Genomic DNA, 15761 nt, shown 5'->3' on the forward strand with positions numbered 1-15761 from the left:
AGAGAAAGGGGGCGGGGTCTGCAGCTCTTCATTAGCTGGCGCTCTCCGGTGACGGACAGAAGGATGGTTTGGCGCTCAGCGGCGTGTTACGTGGTCACAGTGGTCGTGCCCGCGTGTCACCTTAATCGCGGGAACTAACACGGTAAGTCTATTCACGTTTACGCGCCCACGTGGAAGCCACGATCGCTCGGTAGCTCAAACACCCCCCCCCCCCCCCCCAAAAAAAAAAAAAAATCAATGTCGACAGTCGTTTTGTTACTAATTGTTGCACGTGACGCTTAGCACGTTACCGACGTCACTACTTCCGTTGTGAATCTAGACAGAGCCGAGGTAAAAGTCGAGAAGTTTCCAACCACCGGACCAGCGTCCATACGGGGGCGGAGCTTCACAGAGCCTTCATTAATGCACGTGTGTCCGTCCCTCAGGCATCCGCGAGCGGGATGGGCGAGGAGGCGTGTCCTCACAAGACACCGTCCTCCTGTCCTCTGAGACCCTTCGTCTACGTCCTACTTCCTGTCCTTATCCTGCTGGGCGGTGTGATGATCGTGCTCTCCCTCACAGGTACGACACACACCTGACCTCTGCGTGACCTTACAGACACAAAAAAAGTGTGTGTGTGTGTTGTGTGGTGTGGTTGTCATGGCAACGAGTGTCAACCAATCAGGTTGACAATTAAGGAATGTTAAATATTTGTGTGGCTTTAGAAACTTTTTTTTTTCTGACTTAAATAGTGGAGGGTGCAGAAGAGTAATGGGAGCAGATGAAACTGTGTGGTGGGGATGGGGGTGGGGGGGGGTCGCCGTGGTAACCGGATCCTCTGACACTATTCATAGATGTGCAGTCCCTCAACATTGTCATCGCGTGCACACCCATCAAGCTATTTCGGGACAAGTGTTTTTCAAGTCTGTTTTCTGTTTCCTTAGGTGTGATTGGCGGCTGTGTCTCCGATTCCGGCCGCCTTCCCTCCCCTGAGCCCATCGCTGACAGAGCCCTCTATTACCATGGCAACAGCACAAGCCCGCCCCCCTCCCGACTTGCCAACTTAACGAGCTCCCCCCACGACTTCGGTGACCTCAAGCCTGCGACCGCCACCGTCGCCTCACTGCGCTCGTCTCAGGTCCCTCCCACTCAGCCAATCACAGCGGCCCCTGATTGGTTGACGTCTGTCACCACACTGAGCAGCACCTGGTTGACGTCGACACCTGAAACAGGTGATCCCGCCATTTTTGTTTCACTCATGAAGACACGCTTGCTAGTACTGTGTTGTCATACGTTTAGGTGGTTGTCAGCTGATGGCGGAGCCTCAGTGTCACATGTTGGCCTACAATCAAACATGGCTGTCCTCCGCCGCCGCCGTGGTGAAGAGCTCAGAGGTGGACATGTTGCTAAGGTAGGCATGTTTTTTTTTTTTTTTTTCTGGAGGATCTCACAGGAAGTGATGAAGCTGACGTGTCCCAGGTTCTTCAGCTACTTGAGTAGACTGTCTTGCTACAAACACATCATGTTGTTTGGCTGCTCGCTGGCACTGCCACAGTGTTTCCATGACAACAGCACACATCACAGGTGAGAGCCGAACACGCCGACATGCGATATTTTCCTTATCGTTCACGTGTGAATGGTCACATGATGCAGGGCAGTGGTACTGCCATGTGCCTCGTTCTGCGAGGCGGCCAGAGAAGGTTGCGAGCCCGTCCTCCAGATGTTCAATGCCTCCTGGCCTGACTTCCTGCGCTGCTCACAGTTCAGTGACACGGCCGCGACCACGGCGAGCCCCGCAACCCCCGCCTGCTACACGCCAAAACAGGCTACGGGCAAACCATGTGAGTGCTTCGCATGTTGATGTTTGTGATTTGGTGATAGTAAACCTCGGATATATCGGATTCAATTGTTCCCACTGGTTTTGTCCGATATAAGCGAAATCCGTTATATGCGTATACCGGAAAATGTCCGTTTTACGCATATATCGGACTTATATCCGGTATATGCGTAAATGGGATTTTATCCGTTATAAAAAGGAACTTCCTTGACTATGTTTCCAATGTACCTGGACGCGCAGGCAACGCTGCAAACGCTGCAAATGACGTCGTATAGCGGCCTGTCACGATCCGGAGCGCCACGATGCGGCCATCCGATATATGCGAGGGAAATTTAATGGAAATGCATTGGAACGGGACTGGAGATTTTGTCCGAAATAGGCGAAATCCGTTATAAAAAATACGATATATGCAATGAATTTTTATTGGAAATGCATTACAGAAAAATCGGTTCTTTTTTATCTGTCCGTTGTGAGCGAATTTCCGATATATCCGAGTCCGATATATCCGAGGTTTACTGTATCATGTGATGCTCTCTGATTGGCGGACAGCGGCATGTGGCGGCGAGGACGCCTTCCTGTGCGCAACGGGACTTTGTGTTCCCCAGAAACTGGTGTGTAATGGCTACAATGACTGTGACGACTGGAGCGATGAGACACATTGCGGTGAACGCACACACACACACACACACACACATAGGAGGGTTGTGGTCGTCATGGCAATATATTGACGACAAGTTTCCAGTCTGTTCAGATGCGCAGTTTCAGTGCCTGACGGGCCGCTGCCTGCCGCCTACTCTGTTGTGCGACGGCTACGACGACTGCGGCGACCTCAGTGACGAACTTGATTGTGGTGAGAGCGCACACGCATTCGGCTAACATACTTCCTGCTCATTGTTTGATGTCGCTTCTGTTTGTCAGTGTGCGACGTGTTACGGGAGCATCAATGTGGCGACGGCCGCTGCGTGTCCAGGGATTGGTTGTGCGACGGCGACCACGATTGTCTTGACAAGAGTGATGAGCTTAACTGCTGTGAGTTACTATGGTGACGGTCCATGTAGCGTTCAAGTGACGCTCACCTGTGTTTTGTGTGCAGCGTGTCGCAGTCAGGGTCTTTGGGAGTGCAGGAACGGTCAGTGCGTCCCGTCTGCTTTCCGCTGCGACGGTGAGGATGACTGCAAAGACGGCAGCGATGAAGAGCACTGCAGCCGAGACCAGAGTGAGACATCTGTCTGGTAACAAGTCGTCTCAGTCTGTCAACAAGTCTGCTTGAGTCCTCCTTGATGTGTTCCAGCTCACGCCGCTTGCAGCCCAGGCCAGCCCGGCTGCACGTCCACTTCCTGTGAAGACAGCAACAACTGCAGTAAGTTCTTGACCATCTGTCCGAGTGGACGCTCGGTGTGTTTGACTCCTTGCCCTCTTGTCACGTCAGCTGGCTGTGAGCCAATCAGCTTAGAGCTGTGCATGAATCTCCCCTACAACCTGACCCGCTTCCCAAACTTCCTGGGTCACGTGTCCCAGAGGGAGAGCTCCGTGTCCTGGGAGTCGTCGTTGTTTCCTGCCTTGGTCCAAACGGGATGTTACCAGTACCTCATGTTCTACGCGTGCACGTTGCTCGTACCAAAGTGTGACCCACTGACCCTGCAGAGGGTCCCGCCTTGCAGGTGAGTGCAACGTGGATGTGGACGTGAACCACCTCGACGATGTGACCGATCACCGTCCAACTCCTCACCGCAGGTCTCTTTGTCGCACCGCGAAGGAGAAATGTGAGTCGGTGCTCGGCATTGTGGGACTGCAGTGGCCCGACGACTCGGACTGCACGCAGTTTCCCGAAGAGGGCCAAGACTTGGCGTGCCTGCTGCCCGAAGCCGGCGTGGACGGTGCGTGTGAGCGTGTGCAAATCTTCCAATCCATCTGATCTGTTCACTTCCTCTCCGCTTAACAGAGTGCTCACCGAGTCACTTCAAGTGTCGTTCCGGTCGATGCGTCCTCGCCAGCAAACGCTGTGACGGCCTCGCTGACTGCGACGACCGCAGCGACGAAGACCACTGCGGTGAGCGCAAAGTTAAAATCTCATAACATGTTTTGTGATGGTGGCGCGGTAGAAGAGTGGTATCGCGCAGACCTCACAGCTAGAAGACCAGGGTTCAATTCCACCCTCGGCCATGCGTGGGTTTTTTCCGGGTACTCCGGTTTCCTCCCACATTCCAAAAACATGCTAGGTTAATTGGCGACTCCAAATTATGAATGTGAGTGTGAATGGTTGTTTGTCTATATGTGCCCTGTGATTGGCTGGCCACCAGTCCAGGGTGTACCCCGCCTCTCGCCCAAAGACAGCTGGGATAGGCTCCAGCACCCCTGCGACCCTTGTGAGGAAAAAGCGGTAGAAAATGAATGAATGTTTTGTGATGGCGCCGCGGCGGATGAATGGTTAGCGTGCAGACCTCAACGGTTAAAAGACCAGAGTTCAATTCCACCCTCGGCCATGTGTGGGTTTTTTCCAGGTACTCCGGTTTCCTCCCACATTCCAAAAACATGCTAGGTTAATTAGCCACTCCAAATTATGAACGTGAGTGTGAATGGTTGTTTGTCTATATGTGCCCTGTGATTGGCTGGCCACTAGTTCAGGGTGTACCCCGCCTCTCGCCCTAAGATAGGCTCCAGTACCCCCCGCGACCCTTGTGAGGAAAAAGCGGTAGAAAATGAATGAATGAATGTTTTGTGATGGCGGCGCAGCGATCGAGTGGTTAGCGTGCAGACCTCACAGCTAGGAGACCAGGGTTCAAATCCACCCTCGGACATGCGTGGGTTTTTTCCAGGTACTCCGGTTTCCTCCCACATTCCAAAAACATGCTAGGTTAATTAGCCACTCCAAATTGTCCATAGGTATGAATGTGAGTGTGAATGGTTGTTTGTCTATATGTGCCCTGTGATTGGCTGGCCATCAGTCCAGGGTGTACCCCGCCTCTCGCCCTAAGACAGCTGTGATAGGCTCCAGCAACCCCCACGACCCTCGTGAGGAAAAAGCGGTAGAAAATGAATGAATGAATGTTTTGTGATGGCAGCGCGGCAGCAAGTGGTTAGTGCGCAGACCTCACAGGTAGAAGACCAGGGTTCAATTCCACCCTCGGCCATGCGTGGGTTTTCTCCGGGTACTCCGGTTTCCTCCCACATTCCAAAAACATGCTAGGTTAATTGGCGACTCCAAATTATGAATGTGAGTGTGAATGGTTGTTTGTCTATATGTGCCCTGTGATTGGCTGGCCACCAGTCCAGGGTGTACCCCGCCTCTCGCCCGAAGACAGCTGGGATAGGCTCCAGCACCCCCGCGACCCTCATGAGGAAAAAGCGGTAGAAAATGAATGAATGTGATGGTGGCGCAGTGATGGAGTGGTTAGCGCGCAGACCTCACAGCTAGGAGACCAGGGTTCAATTCCACCCTTGGCCATGCGTGGGTTTTCTCCGGGTACTCCGGTTTTCCTCCCACATTCCAAAAACATGCTAGGTTAATTAGCCACTCCAAATTGTCCATAGGTATGAATGTGAGTGTGAATGGTTGTTTGTCTATATGTGCCCTGTGATTGGCTGGCCTCCAGTCAAGGTTGTACCCCGCCTCTCGCTCAAAGACAGCTGGGATAGGCTCCCTCGTGAGGAAAAAGCGGTAGAAAATGAATGAATGTTTTGTGATGATGTGACATTTGTCCAGCAGGTTGCTCTGAGCGCGCTCTGTGGGAGTGTCCCGGAAGTGCCACGTGCATCAAGACCAGCATGATATGCGATGGTTTCCCAGACTGCCCCCTGCTGGCTGATGAGGCAAACTGCTGTGAGTGTCTTCCACTTATGTCCTTGTAATATCGCGGCACATAGCATCACATACTTGTTTGTTCCCTGCTAGCGTCATGTGGAGATAACGAGATGGCATGCAACAATCACGAGTGCGTGCACAGAACTTTGTGGTGCGATGGAAAGAAACACTGTAGTGACGCCTCAGACGAGTGGAACTGCGGTAACCTAAACACACACACACACACACACACACAGAGGTCAAATGTGATTGTGTGTTGTTTGTGTCCTTTTCAGTGTCTCTGAGCGAGTCGTCCGGTTCTGTTGTGACCGTGTTGAGGACGGCGGCCCACTATCACGTATGCGCTGACGAGTGGAACCCACAGCTCAGCAAACTGACCTGTGACCAGCTGGGACTAGGGTAAGGTCAGTAGCGCACACACACACACACACACACACACACACACACACAGCGGTGACATGCAACCCATGACACACGTTGTCTTCCTTCAGGGTTCCCGCCTCCGTTTCCATGGTTACTGACCATACAGACCTTCTGGGTCGTCGTCGTTGGTTACACGTTCATCCCGAGTGGAAGGAGAAGAAAGGGTTAGCCCTGCAGGCGCGACTCGAGAAGAGAAGGTAGGGAGCTAATTGCTAAAGCTAAACCTCACACTGGCTGTTGACCGTCTTCCATGTTTGTGTCCCGCAGTCACTCGTGTCATTCGGGGAGGAGAGTTTCACTCGTCTGCATCAGAGACGGTAAACACAGCATCCTTCGTCTAGCGAGGACGTTTTGCTCGACTTGACTTCCTGTTTCTTGTCTCCACAGAGTGCGGCCTGCGCCCGGCCATGCTTCCCTACAGGCAGAAGAGGATTCTGGGTGGCCGCGTGTCACGACAGGGGGCGTGGCCTTGGCAGTGTTCGTTGCAAAGCGGCCAGAGCGGACACGTGTGTGGATGCGTCCTCATCGGAAAGAAGTGGGCCTTGACGGTGGCTCACTGTTTTGAAGGGTGAGACGCTCATGTGTGGCCTTCATAAAGGGTCAGCTTCTCATTGTGTGTGTGTGTGCACGAGTCCAGGAGGGAGAAGGCCCACCTGTGGAATGTGGTCCTGGGTCTTAACAACCTGGATCATCCGGGCATGCACAGCCAGAGCCGCGGTGTGCGTGCCATTACGGTTCACCCACGTTACAACCGCGCCGTAGTGGACTTCGATATCAGCGTAGTGGAGTTGGACGCGGAGGTGAGCGAGCCCTAAAACACGTGCGCATTTTGGTTCAGATGCGCCATCATGGCATGTTTGCCGTCATCGACAGGTGGATGAGACGCCGTGGGTCCGGCCGGTGTGTCTGCCTCGTCCCGGGCAGATTCCCACCCCAGACTCGTACTGCTACATCACAGGCTGGGGTCACATGGGCAACAGAAGTAAGTCTCCGTCCGTTTTGCTGTCCATTTCCTGTGTGAGGCACACTGCTTCCTCCTCCTCCACAGTGCCCTTCAAGCTGCAGGAGGGACAAGTTCGCATCATTTCCGTCTCGCAGTGCCAGTCCTACTTTGACATGAAGACCATAACTCCCAGGATGCTTTGTGCCGGCTACGAGGCAGGGACTGTCGACTCCTGCATGGTAACCGCTCAACACTAACTTACTGTGCATGTGTTGTTTTCGTTTTGTTGCACTGTGAGCAAGTGCGTCCTATATATAGATGCCAACCCCACTAAATTTTTTTTGCAACCCACTCAAAGTCCTACGGTCTAATAGATTTCTAAGTCTAGGTTCCAGGGTTTAATAGGTTTTAAGTCATAGGCTGTGTTTTAATTCACGCATGTCCGTACTTACGGTTCAGTAAGTGTACTTAGTTCATGAGTGTGTGAGTTTTGACAACATAGTGCGGTTCCAAATCCATCACTGTCATTATAACACTTACCAGAAATGACAATCACAATATTTATTTGCTTTCTTTTTTTCAATTTAGGGTGTGCACTCTCCATTTGGACCATTTAGTGCAACATCCGGCTTCTGACCGTGCACTGCATTTTGCCCTACATGTCAGTGTGAACGCACTTATTCACTCTAAATATTAAGTGTGTGTGTAAGTGCACGAATTGAAACGCAGCCTGAGGGTGCAGGGTTGAGGGGGTTTAGCTTGCAGGCGCTAGGTTCTAAGGCTTTCTTCCTGGATCTTATAGGCTGCTAGCTCTTGGTTTTAGGTTGTTAACCATAGACCCTCGGCTGGAAGGTCTAGGTCTGAAGCCTATAGGTTTAAAATTCTAGATCATTGGGTTTAGGGCAGGGGTCTCAAACACGCGGCCCGCGGGCCAAATGTGGCCCGCAGGACACTAGTTTGAGGCCCCCGCCTTGATATGAAAGTTTAATGTTAGTGCGGCCCGCGCAAGTTTGACATGGATGCTGTATGGTATCATGTACCCAGAAAAAATTATTACGTTTGATTAATTTTCATGTTAAAGGTTAAATAACTGTTAATAGTTAACCTCCCTATCCGTGTGGAAGTGGTCCAGAAAAAAAATATTACGTTTGATTAATTTTCATGTTAAAGGTTAAATAACTGTTAATAGTTATCCTCCCTATCTGTGTGGAAGTGGTATGTTTTTGGCTATTTAAGTTGAAAGGAAATAACTTGAAGGCTACCGTTTAGGTCGCTAGCTCTCTAGTTTGCGAGTTAGCATGTGTCTCAAGACCCTGCCGTTGCGCAATATGTTGTAAATAAAAAGAGTATAAATGTGACTATAGTCGTGTTTTGTCATGTCTACAGGGCTCTAATAATGCTTTGTTCATTTTAATATGAAAAAAATCATTTGTCTACCCACCAACTATATGTGCTTTCTTAAGTTTTTATTATTTGTCGTTTTATTATTATTATTATATTTATTTATTACTGATTGATTGATTTTCTTTATTCTTGATTTGTTTATTTATTTTTCTTCTTATTTTGTGCAGAAAAATAAAAATTAAGATATTTGAGAACAGTGGAATGTTTTATCATTTTATTTTTATTATTATTGTTTGGAAAACCTGATGCAGCCCAGTCTCGCCCAGACCGTAGCTCCAGTGGCCCCCAAGTAAACTGAGTTTGAGACCCCTGGTTTAGGGTGTAATAGTTCTAATTCCTAGGTTCTAGGCTGTTGGCTTAGCAAAGTCCAACATTTTGTACTTGTTCAATGATGATGATTGATGGCCATGTTTGTGCAGGGGGACAGCGGTGGTCCTCTGGTGTGCGAGGAACAGGCGGTGGGGGCAGCGGGCCGCTGGACGCTTTTTGGCCTGACATCATGGGGCAGCGTGTGCTTCAGTAAAGTGCTCGGACCAGGAGTGTACAGCAACGTGAGCCACTTCACGCCCTGGATCCAGCAGCAGATCTTCATGCGGACTTACCTGTCCGACTGACGGGAGGAAGTGATGTCACACACTGATGTCCATACTGTTTCCTCTTCACGCTAGCTGTTATAAAGTTAACACCTTCTTGTAGCCGCACTGGAATGATGATGATGATGATGATGATGAATGTTCAGTCCATCAACATCATCTGTGTTCTGGTGCATTGCAAGATTAACTAGCTTAGCACTGGCTGCGCATGAGTGGCCAAAATAAGAGTAGAAGATCTTACATCCCTTCCTAATAGGTTAACTTTGAATGATTATTCCGTGTCCATTCCTTCCCATCCACAACATTCCGAGTGTTCGTTGTTTGGAATTTGTTTTTCCAAGAGTATTTTTGTATCCGTTTTTGGGCGTCACGCTTCTATGGTACACACGCACGCACACACTTGGCCCTCCTCAGATGTCACTTCCTGGTTTGTTATCTTGAAGGTCAATATAAGAAATCAACTGGAATGTTTTGGCACAACAATAAAAGTACACACACCTGCATTGTGTGTGTGTGTGTGTGTGTGTGTGTGTGTTTCAATGAATGTTTATTCAAGGCCGACAATAAGAGAGATGGATGGAGAGAAAACAAGGAAGGAATGCACACAAACACAACGTGGGGACAAAGTGCAACACTTTATTGTGTATACTTCCAAGTCACACACTGGTTCGTGGCGCATTGGGCGATAGTAAAGGTCAGGACGGTCCAGAGCGATCGCTGCATTGGCGACGGCGACCAGGGAAGAGCGAGACGGCGCCCATGACACGGTGAGGTGCGCGCACACACACACACATACACACACATACAATCAAGGGATCATTTGTTTGTGTGACGCCCTCATCTAACACATGTTTGTGTGCATGTGCAGATGTCTTCCTGCTGTGTGTCCTTCATCCATCTAAAGGACAAATGTCCTCGACCGCGTGGACTTCTTAACCTACTTATCACCAAAGGTTCAATCAATAGATGTCTGCTAATAGGTTATCAATAAGTATTGTGTATTGATGTGTGTGTGTGTACAGCATGCATGTTGGCGTTGCTGTTCGGAGCGCTGTGGGCAGTAACAGGAAGTGAGTGTTTGCCAGGAGGAAAAGTGTTTGGCATCATCATCATTTTCATCAGTGCCGTGTTGGGAGGAAGACTGCTTGGATTGGTGCGCTTGCCCCGCCTCCCCCCTCTCCCGCCTCTACTTGGTACTTCCCCAATAAGAGTCCACTTGCAGCCGTGCCAACCTGACATTAGGGACCCGAATATGCATCTGTTGTGTATTTTCACAGGCATGCTGCTGGCGGGCCTGGTCCTGAGGAACGTTCCGTACGTGACGGATGCCGTCTATGTGGACGCTCATTGGTCTGCAGCTTTAAGGAACATGGCATTGTCTGTCATTCTGGCCCGTGCTGGTCTGGGTCTAGACCCTTCGGTACCATATGAGTGCACACACACGGATATTGTGATGTGGTTCTAATGATGCGGTCCATGTCGTGCAGGCGCTACGCCGTCTGAAGGCTGTGTGCGTGCGTGTGGCTGTTGGGCCATGTGTGCTGGAAGCGTGTCTTGTTGCCGTGGTTTCTCACTTCCTGTTGGAGCTGCCTTGGGAATGGGGCTTCCTACTGGGGTGAGTGTGGTGTGTAGCTCTTATTTTGGTTCAGGCACACATGTGACCCATGTGTGTGTGTGTGTGTGTGTGTAGGTTTGTTTTGGCTGCTGTGTCTCCAGCTGTGGTGGTTCCATCCATGTTACTGCTCCAAAAAGAAGGTTATGGAACCGAGAAGGTAAACTCATATTCTGTTCTTTTTCTTCTTCGTCTCCTCCTCCTTTTTCTGCTGATGTTCTAATGTGGTTCTGCAGGGCATCCCAACCCTTCTGATGGCCGCTGGTAGTTTTGATGACATTTTGGCCATCACAGGCTTCTCCACCTGTCTGGGCGTGGCCTTCTCCACAGGTTGGGCTTTGTGTTCAGTTGTCGCCAGGCCAGGCCAGGCCAGGCCAGGCCAGGCCAGGCCAGGCCAGGCCAGGCCAGGCCAGGCCAGGCCAGGCCAGGCCAGGCCAGGCCAGGCCAGGCCAGGCCAGGCCCCCATGTGGTCTTTGTGTGCTTTGCAGGGTCCACATGGATGAACGTCCTGAAGGGTCTTCTGGAGGTGGTAGGAGGGATCGTGTCGGGTCTGCTAGTGGGCATGTTCTTGTGTTTATTCCCGAGCGTGGATCAGGTGGATTGTGGTTCTATTTGTGGTTCTGACAGAGCTAACAAGCCTCATTGGTCACAGGCTCAATATCTGTTTGTGTAGGAGGACCTGGTTCTGACTAGGACTTTCCTCTTGTTGGCGTTCTCCATCTTCTCTGTCTTCTTCACCCATGTGATCGGATCCTCTGGTGCAGGCGGTCTGTGCACGCTGGTTCTAGCCTTCCTGGCGGCTGTGGGTTGGGGCGCTGAGAAGGTAGCGGAGCGTTGTCGCTCCTCCTGAGTGTGGCCTTTGTGTTTACATGGTGTGTCCCTGCAGGCAGCAGTGGCGGCCATGTTGGCGAGGTGTTGGGATGTGTTCCAGCCCCTTCTCTTTGGCCTGATTGGAGCTGAGATCACCATAGCGACGCTCAGCATCAACACCGTAGGTGAGAAGCACAAAGTTGCATGAGCGGCAGCGGCCGTTCACTAACTCGCACTGTGGTTGGCCGCAGGTTTGGGCGTGGCTGTGATCGGTATTGGTCTGCTGCTTCGACTGCTTGCCACATTTGTGTTGGTGCATGGCGCCGGCTTCGTGCTGAAAGAGAGGCTGTTCATCGCCATCGCTTGGCTTCCTAAAGCCACTGTGCAGGTGCTTACACCAGAAACACCAGAAAGCTCGGGTGAGGCGGGAAACCCAAACATGTGCGTGTGCGTAAACAGGCTGCCATTGGCTCCAAGGCGTTGGACACAGCGAGGGATGAGGGCGATGAGGTCAAAATCCAGTTTGGTTTGGATGTACTAACATTAGCCGTGTTAGCCATCTTGATCACGGCCCCCATCGGGGCGCTGGGAATTGGCCTGGCAGGGCCACGTCTACTGACCCAGCAGGTCAAAGGTCAGTGCAGCATGACTTTTTTACCTTTTTTTTTTACTGAGCAGTCAAGTGACGTTTTATCCTCTGCTAGGGTCTGAGGCAGGGGGCGGAGCCACAACTCAGGGTTGTCAAAGTCAAGACCCCGTGATCTGTGAAAGCAGGCTGTGATGTGATGCTGCTGTCTTTAAGTTCTCTTCCTGTTGATATTTTTCATTCAAGTGTTCCAAAAACTTTACAACTTTTTAAATACAGTGTTGTGAAAACGTGTTTGCCTCTACATAGCCCTGTGTGAAAAGGTGAAATATTAAAGTGTGACAAACATGCAAAAAAAAAAACATCGAATGTATTTAAATACATTTTTTGATTGTTATTATTTCAATGAATGGGTCACATACACATTAAACCATTACTAAATTTATTGAATGTTCTTAAAAATACCGTAATTAAAACGATGACGTCATACAAATAACTTTGATGGACATGCGCCTGCTACACGCAAGGGGCGTGGCCAAAGTTCGCCACAGCGGTGTGACGCTAGCGACTTTAATGGCGACTGGGTCCGCCATATTGGAAAGAAGTCACAACGCGACATCAGGTAAAGTTATTTTTTTTTAAAAAGACTCGACGTTTCCTCATTACCAAGCTGACATCGACATAAAATTTTACCAACTAGAGGTTTTACGCACAAGAAGAAGCGTCACTGTGCTGATTAAAACACGCAGGTAGCAGCTAGCAGCTAGCGCTAGCTCGAAGTAAGCATACACATTCTTTGGACAAACAAAAATAATAAATTAGACGTTATGAATTTGGTCTTGTTTTGGTGAAAGGTTCAGTTTCAAAGACAACATTTTTCAGCACTAAAGAGGGACAAAACGATCAAATCATTGTTTGAAGGAAGCCACATATTTTAATTTGACATTTGTATACAGCTAATTTGGATAATTTAAATGTCCACACACAGAAACCAAAATGATCCTAAAAGTAAAAACAAAACAATAAATGTTAAAGAAGAAAGCTTGAAAATAATTTTGAACGTTTAATGTGTGAATATGTGTCAAAATAAAATGTTAGCTAGGAGTCATATGCATATGAGATAGTGATTTCAATTTTCAAATTTTAAGTTGTTTCTATTTAATTTCCTCAGATAATGAAGCTAAATCATGTGACATCTTAAACAGGAAGTGTGAAAATAATCTGGGATTTTGGAAGCATTAGCATAAGCCAACAAGTGAGTTCCCAGTAGGAAGTAGAGCACTAACATTACTCAGGGGGTGTGGGCACTTGCCAAGGCATGCTGGGTAAGTGCTGTGAAAGCCACACTCCCCAGCTGCTATTGCTGTCCTCGGGTGACACCTGCCAGACCCCCACCACCCAATCTTGCTCCTCCCTGCCTCCGCTAGGGCCCTCCCGCTCCTGACGAAGAATCATGCTTAAGCGTTCCCTCAACCCAGCCCCCTCCGTGTGGCGCCCAAGTGCCCGTTGTAAGGTCGTCCTATACACCACCCTTCCCGTGTTCGGTTCCTCGCACTCGCCTTCTTGCCTTTCTGCTGCTTCACCCCTCTCACGGGAGACGAAGAGTACTGAACGATAAACCGCCATTGTGCCACTTTCTGGTCTTGCCGTACTGCTGAACAGCCTCAGTGGCTGGGCCCCTCTCCTCAGTGCCAACGTGGCTCTAAGTGACTTGTATGCCCCCCCGTACCAGATGACAACTCTCGCTAGAGTCATGAACGTGGACACACCCGCCACTGAGCACAACAACACGCTGCCTGCAAACAGCCACAGGCAAAACACACCGGTGGCGCTGACATGACGGCGGTGTCTGCTGCTATCTTGATCCTGCCACTGGGTCCATGTGACCTCGGTGACCTCGGTGACCTCTATGACCTCGGTGCTTGTGGGGGCCATGGACACTCGTGGCGTTGTGGGACGGTGGAATGGAAGTGACGTACTCTGACTTGTCGGCAGAGGATGCCAAAAGACAGGTCCATCGCCTCTGCCACCTGCCCTCGACCCGTGCCCCTCCTTGGTAGTTGGGGGGTGGGTAAGTGATGGGGGGGTGGTGCTTTGTAACAGGGTCAGAGGTGAGCACAAGTCGAACAGTTCTAGACGGATGAGCGCATGACCTTTGAACCGCTGAGGTGAGTCACACACCTGAGAGGCAAAAATGGGTGTGAGTTACCACTTCCTGCCATCAGAGGTCACATGCAGACTCACCAAACGATTAGCATTGACCTCAATGTGCGTGCTGTTGCGGACGTAGAAGTTGCTGCTGTAGTCCTGCAGGTACGTGTGGAGATAAGTTAGTGTGCAGAAACACGCCCATGGATTGGCTGACAGGTAGAGGTAGGGAACCCACTCCTTCTGGCTGAACCAATCATCTGGAAGCACGCTGATCTGAGGAGTAAATGCAGCATCACATTCACAGATCACATTTTGGAATTGTGTTGTTCTTCTCCCACCTTGTTGTTTTCCAGGTATAGCGTTACTATGGCGACAAGAGGGTACAGCAAGAGGGGTGGAAGAACGCTGATGTGATTGGCCGATAGGTCCAGGATCTGTATGGAAGGACACGTTATTGGAGGAAGTATGCACATGCAGACACACGTGCTCAGTGCTAAAATGCTAACCTTCAGGTTGCCAAGTCCTATGAAAGTATCGCCATGAAGAGACTCAATGGCGTTGTTGTCCAGAAAGAGTTCTGTCAAGGCGGGGCAGGCGGAGAAGGACATGCCCAACAGAGATGTGAGACGGTTGTGTCCCAGTCGCAGGACAGCGAGGTGCTGGAGAAGCGGCCCGACGCCTGGTGTCACTTGAGGAATCTGAACAGAAACAAAATGGACTTAAGTGGGATGTGGGGGAGGAAGGGTCATGTGATCTGTCATGGCAACCCAAAAGACCTGGTTGGACGTCAGGTCAATCTCGTAGACCTCACTGAAGGTGTGGAAGGTTTCCCAGGACAGGCTGGAGATCAAGTTCCTTGGAAACAAGAAAACCTAAAAACAAGCAGGAAACATGTGCTTTGTGAGCCAGCTGTGGTGTAGTGGTTGCCGTTCTGGACTTTGGAGCGGATGCCCAAGGTTCTAATCTCCACTAGTAAGTATCATCGGTATTTGTCAGGAAGGGCATTCAGAATATAACGGGCTCAAGCCAAATCACTATGCAGATCAAAAAGGATCCGCTGTGGCGACTCAGTAATCAGGAAAAAGCCGAAAGAAACAAAACAGGAAGCATGTGCTTGTCACTGATGTGTCACTCAAACAACAAAAACATCTTCAGTTTTTTCTAGAACATCTTGTTCAGGCTCTATCCTGCCTGTCAACCCATCACTTCTTAATACTTGTTTTTTTTAAACCACGCTTGTCAATCCATCACTTGTTTTGAAACCAACAACAAAAGTAACAAAACAGCCATCGCATATCCTGACAAACGCAGTGGTCTAGTGGAAAAGATTACCTTGGTCATGGGATCGAGATCTGCGGGAACGTGACTTAAGCCAACCGCCGTACAGTTGAGCCGTGGTCGGTGGTCCTTGTCTCTGTCGCTGTGGCAACCATCCATGGCGGCAACCACGGCAATGCCAGACCCAAGGACCGTGAAGACGAAGAGGTTCATGCTGTGACGCTCAACATATGAATGCACTTTCACTGACAACTGCTCACACAGGAAGTGTGCTAGCTGATACATTGTTGTCCCGCCTCTTTACTGACAAAAGTGTCAACTGCAAGCTCATCCATTTCAAGAA

General features: G+C 50.1%; 3 protein-coding genes across 5 annotated transcripts; 2 read left to right on the forward strand and 1 right to left on the reverse strand.

Moving 5' to 3' along the window:
- Positions 1 to 20: 20 nt before the first annotated feature.
- Positions 21 to 9478, forward strand: corin (corin, serine peptidase). 2 transcript variants are annotated; one of them, XM_058065696.1, is made up of 24 exons: positions 21 to 142; positions 426 to 561; positions 924 to 1211; positions 1279 to 1390; positions 1459 to 1563; positions 1633 to 1820; positions 2366 to 2479; positions 2559 to 2666; positions 2735 to 2845; positions 2910 to 3032; positions 3108 to 3176; positions 3246 to 3477; positions 3551 to 3693; positions 3759 to 3866; positions 5523 to 5636; positions 5709 to 5819; positions 5894 to 6017; positions 6110 to 6238; positions 6309 to 6358; positions 6429 to 6609; positions 6679 to 6841; positions 6915 to 7023; positions 7090 to 7223; positions 8808 to 9476. In XM_058065696.1, exons 2-24 carry the CDS (start codon positions 441 to 443, stop codon positions 9000 to 9002), a joined length of 3132 nt encoding a protein of 1043 aa, XP_057921679.1. In that variant the 5' UTR covers positions 21 to 142; positions 426 to 440; the 3' UTR covers positions 9003 to 9476. The 2 variants fall into 2 exon arrangements, with proteins under 2 accessions (XP_057921679.1, XP_057921678.1); XM_058065695.1 differs by having other exon boundaries at positions 3108 to 3477; positions 8808 to 9478.
- Positions 9479 to 9642: 164 nt separating this feature from the next.
- LOC131124849 (sodium/hydrogen exchanger 9B2) lies at positions 9643 to 12184 on the forward strand. Its single transcript, XM_058065730.1, has 13 exons — positions 9643 to 9748; positions 9850 to 9934; positions 10004 to 10174; positions 10259 to 10401; positions 10469 to 10596; positions 10672 to 10753; positions 10830 to 10923; positions 11082 to 11188; positions 11267 to 11416; positions 11480 to 11588; positions 11655 to 11791; positions 11863 to 12037; positions 12108 to 12184. The coding sequence occupies exons 2-13, from the start codon at positions 9850 to 9852 to the stop codon at positions 12182 to 12184; spliced, it is 1458 nt and encodes a 485-aa protein (XP_057921713.1). The 5' UTR covers positions 9643 to 9748.
- A 405-nt stretch (positions 12185 to 12589) lies between these two features.
- LOC131124845 (slit homolog 1 protein) lies at positions 12590 to 15705 on the reverse strand. 2 transcript variants are annotated; one of them, XM_058065710.1, is made up of 7 exons: positions 15473 to 15705; positions 14917 to 15012; positions 14647 to 14838; positions 14479 to 14574; positions 14376 to 14413; positions 14234 to 14296; positions 13974 to 14170 (listed from the first exon to the last, which is right to left on the reverse strand). In XM_058065710.1, the coding sequence occupies exons 1-7, from the start codon at positions 15701 to 15703 to the stop codon at positions 14122 to 14124; spliced, it is 765 nt and encodes a 254-aa protein (XP_057921693.1). In that variant the 5' UTR covers positions 15704 to 15705; the 3' UTR covers positions 13974 to 14121. The 2 variants fall into 2 exon arrangements, with proteins under 2 accessions (XP_057921691.1, XP_057921693.1); XM_058065708.1 differs by having other exon boundaries at positions 12590 to 14170; positions 14234 to 14413.
- Between the last annotated feature and the right edge of the window lie 56 nt (positions 15706 to 15761).

Source organism: Doryrhamphus excisus, chromosome 3 (assembly GCF_030265055.1).
Source record: "Doryrhamphus excisus isolate RoL2022-K1 chromosome 3, RoL_Dexc_1.0, whole genome shotgun sequence".
Classification (NCBI taxonomy): domain Eukaryota; kingdom Metazoa; phylum Chordata; class Actinopteri; order Syngnathiformes; family Syngnathidae; genus Doryrhamphus; species Doryrhamphus excisus.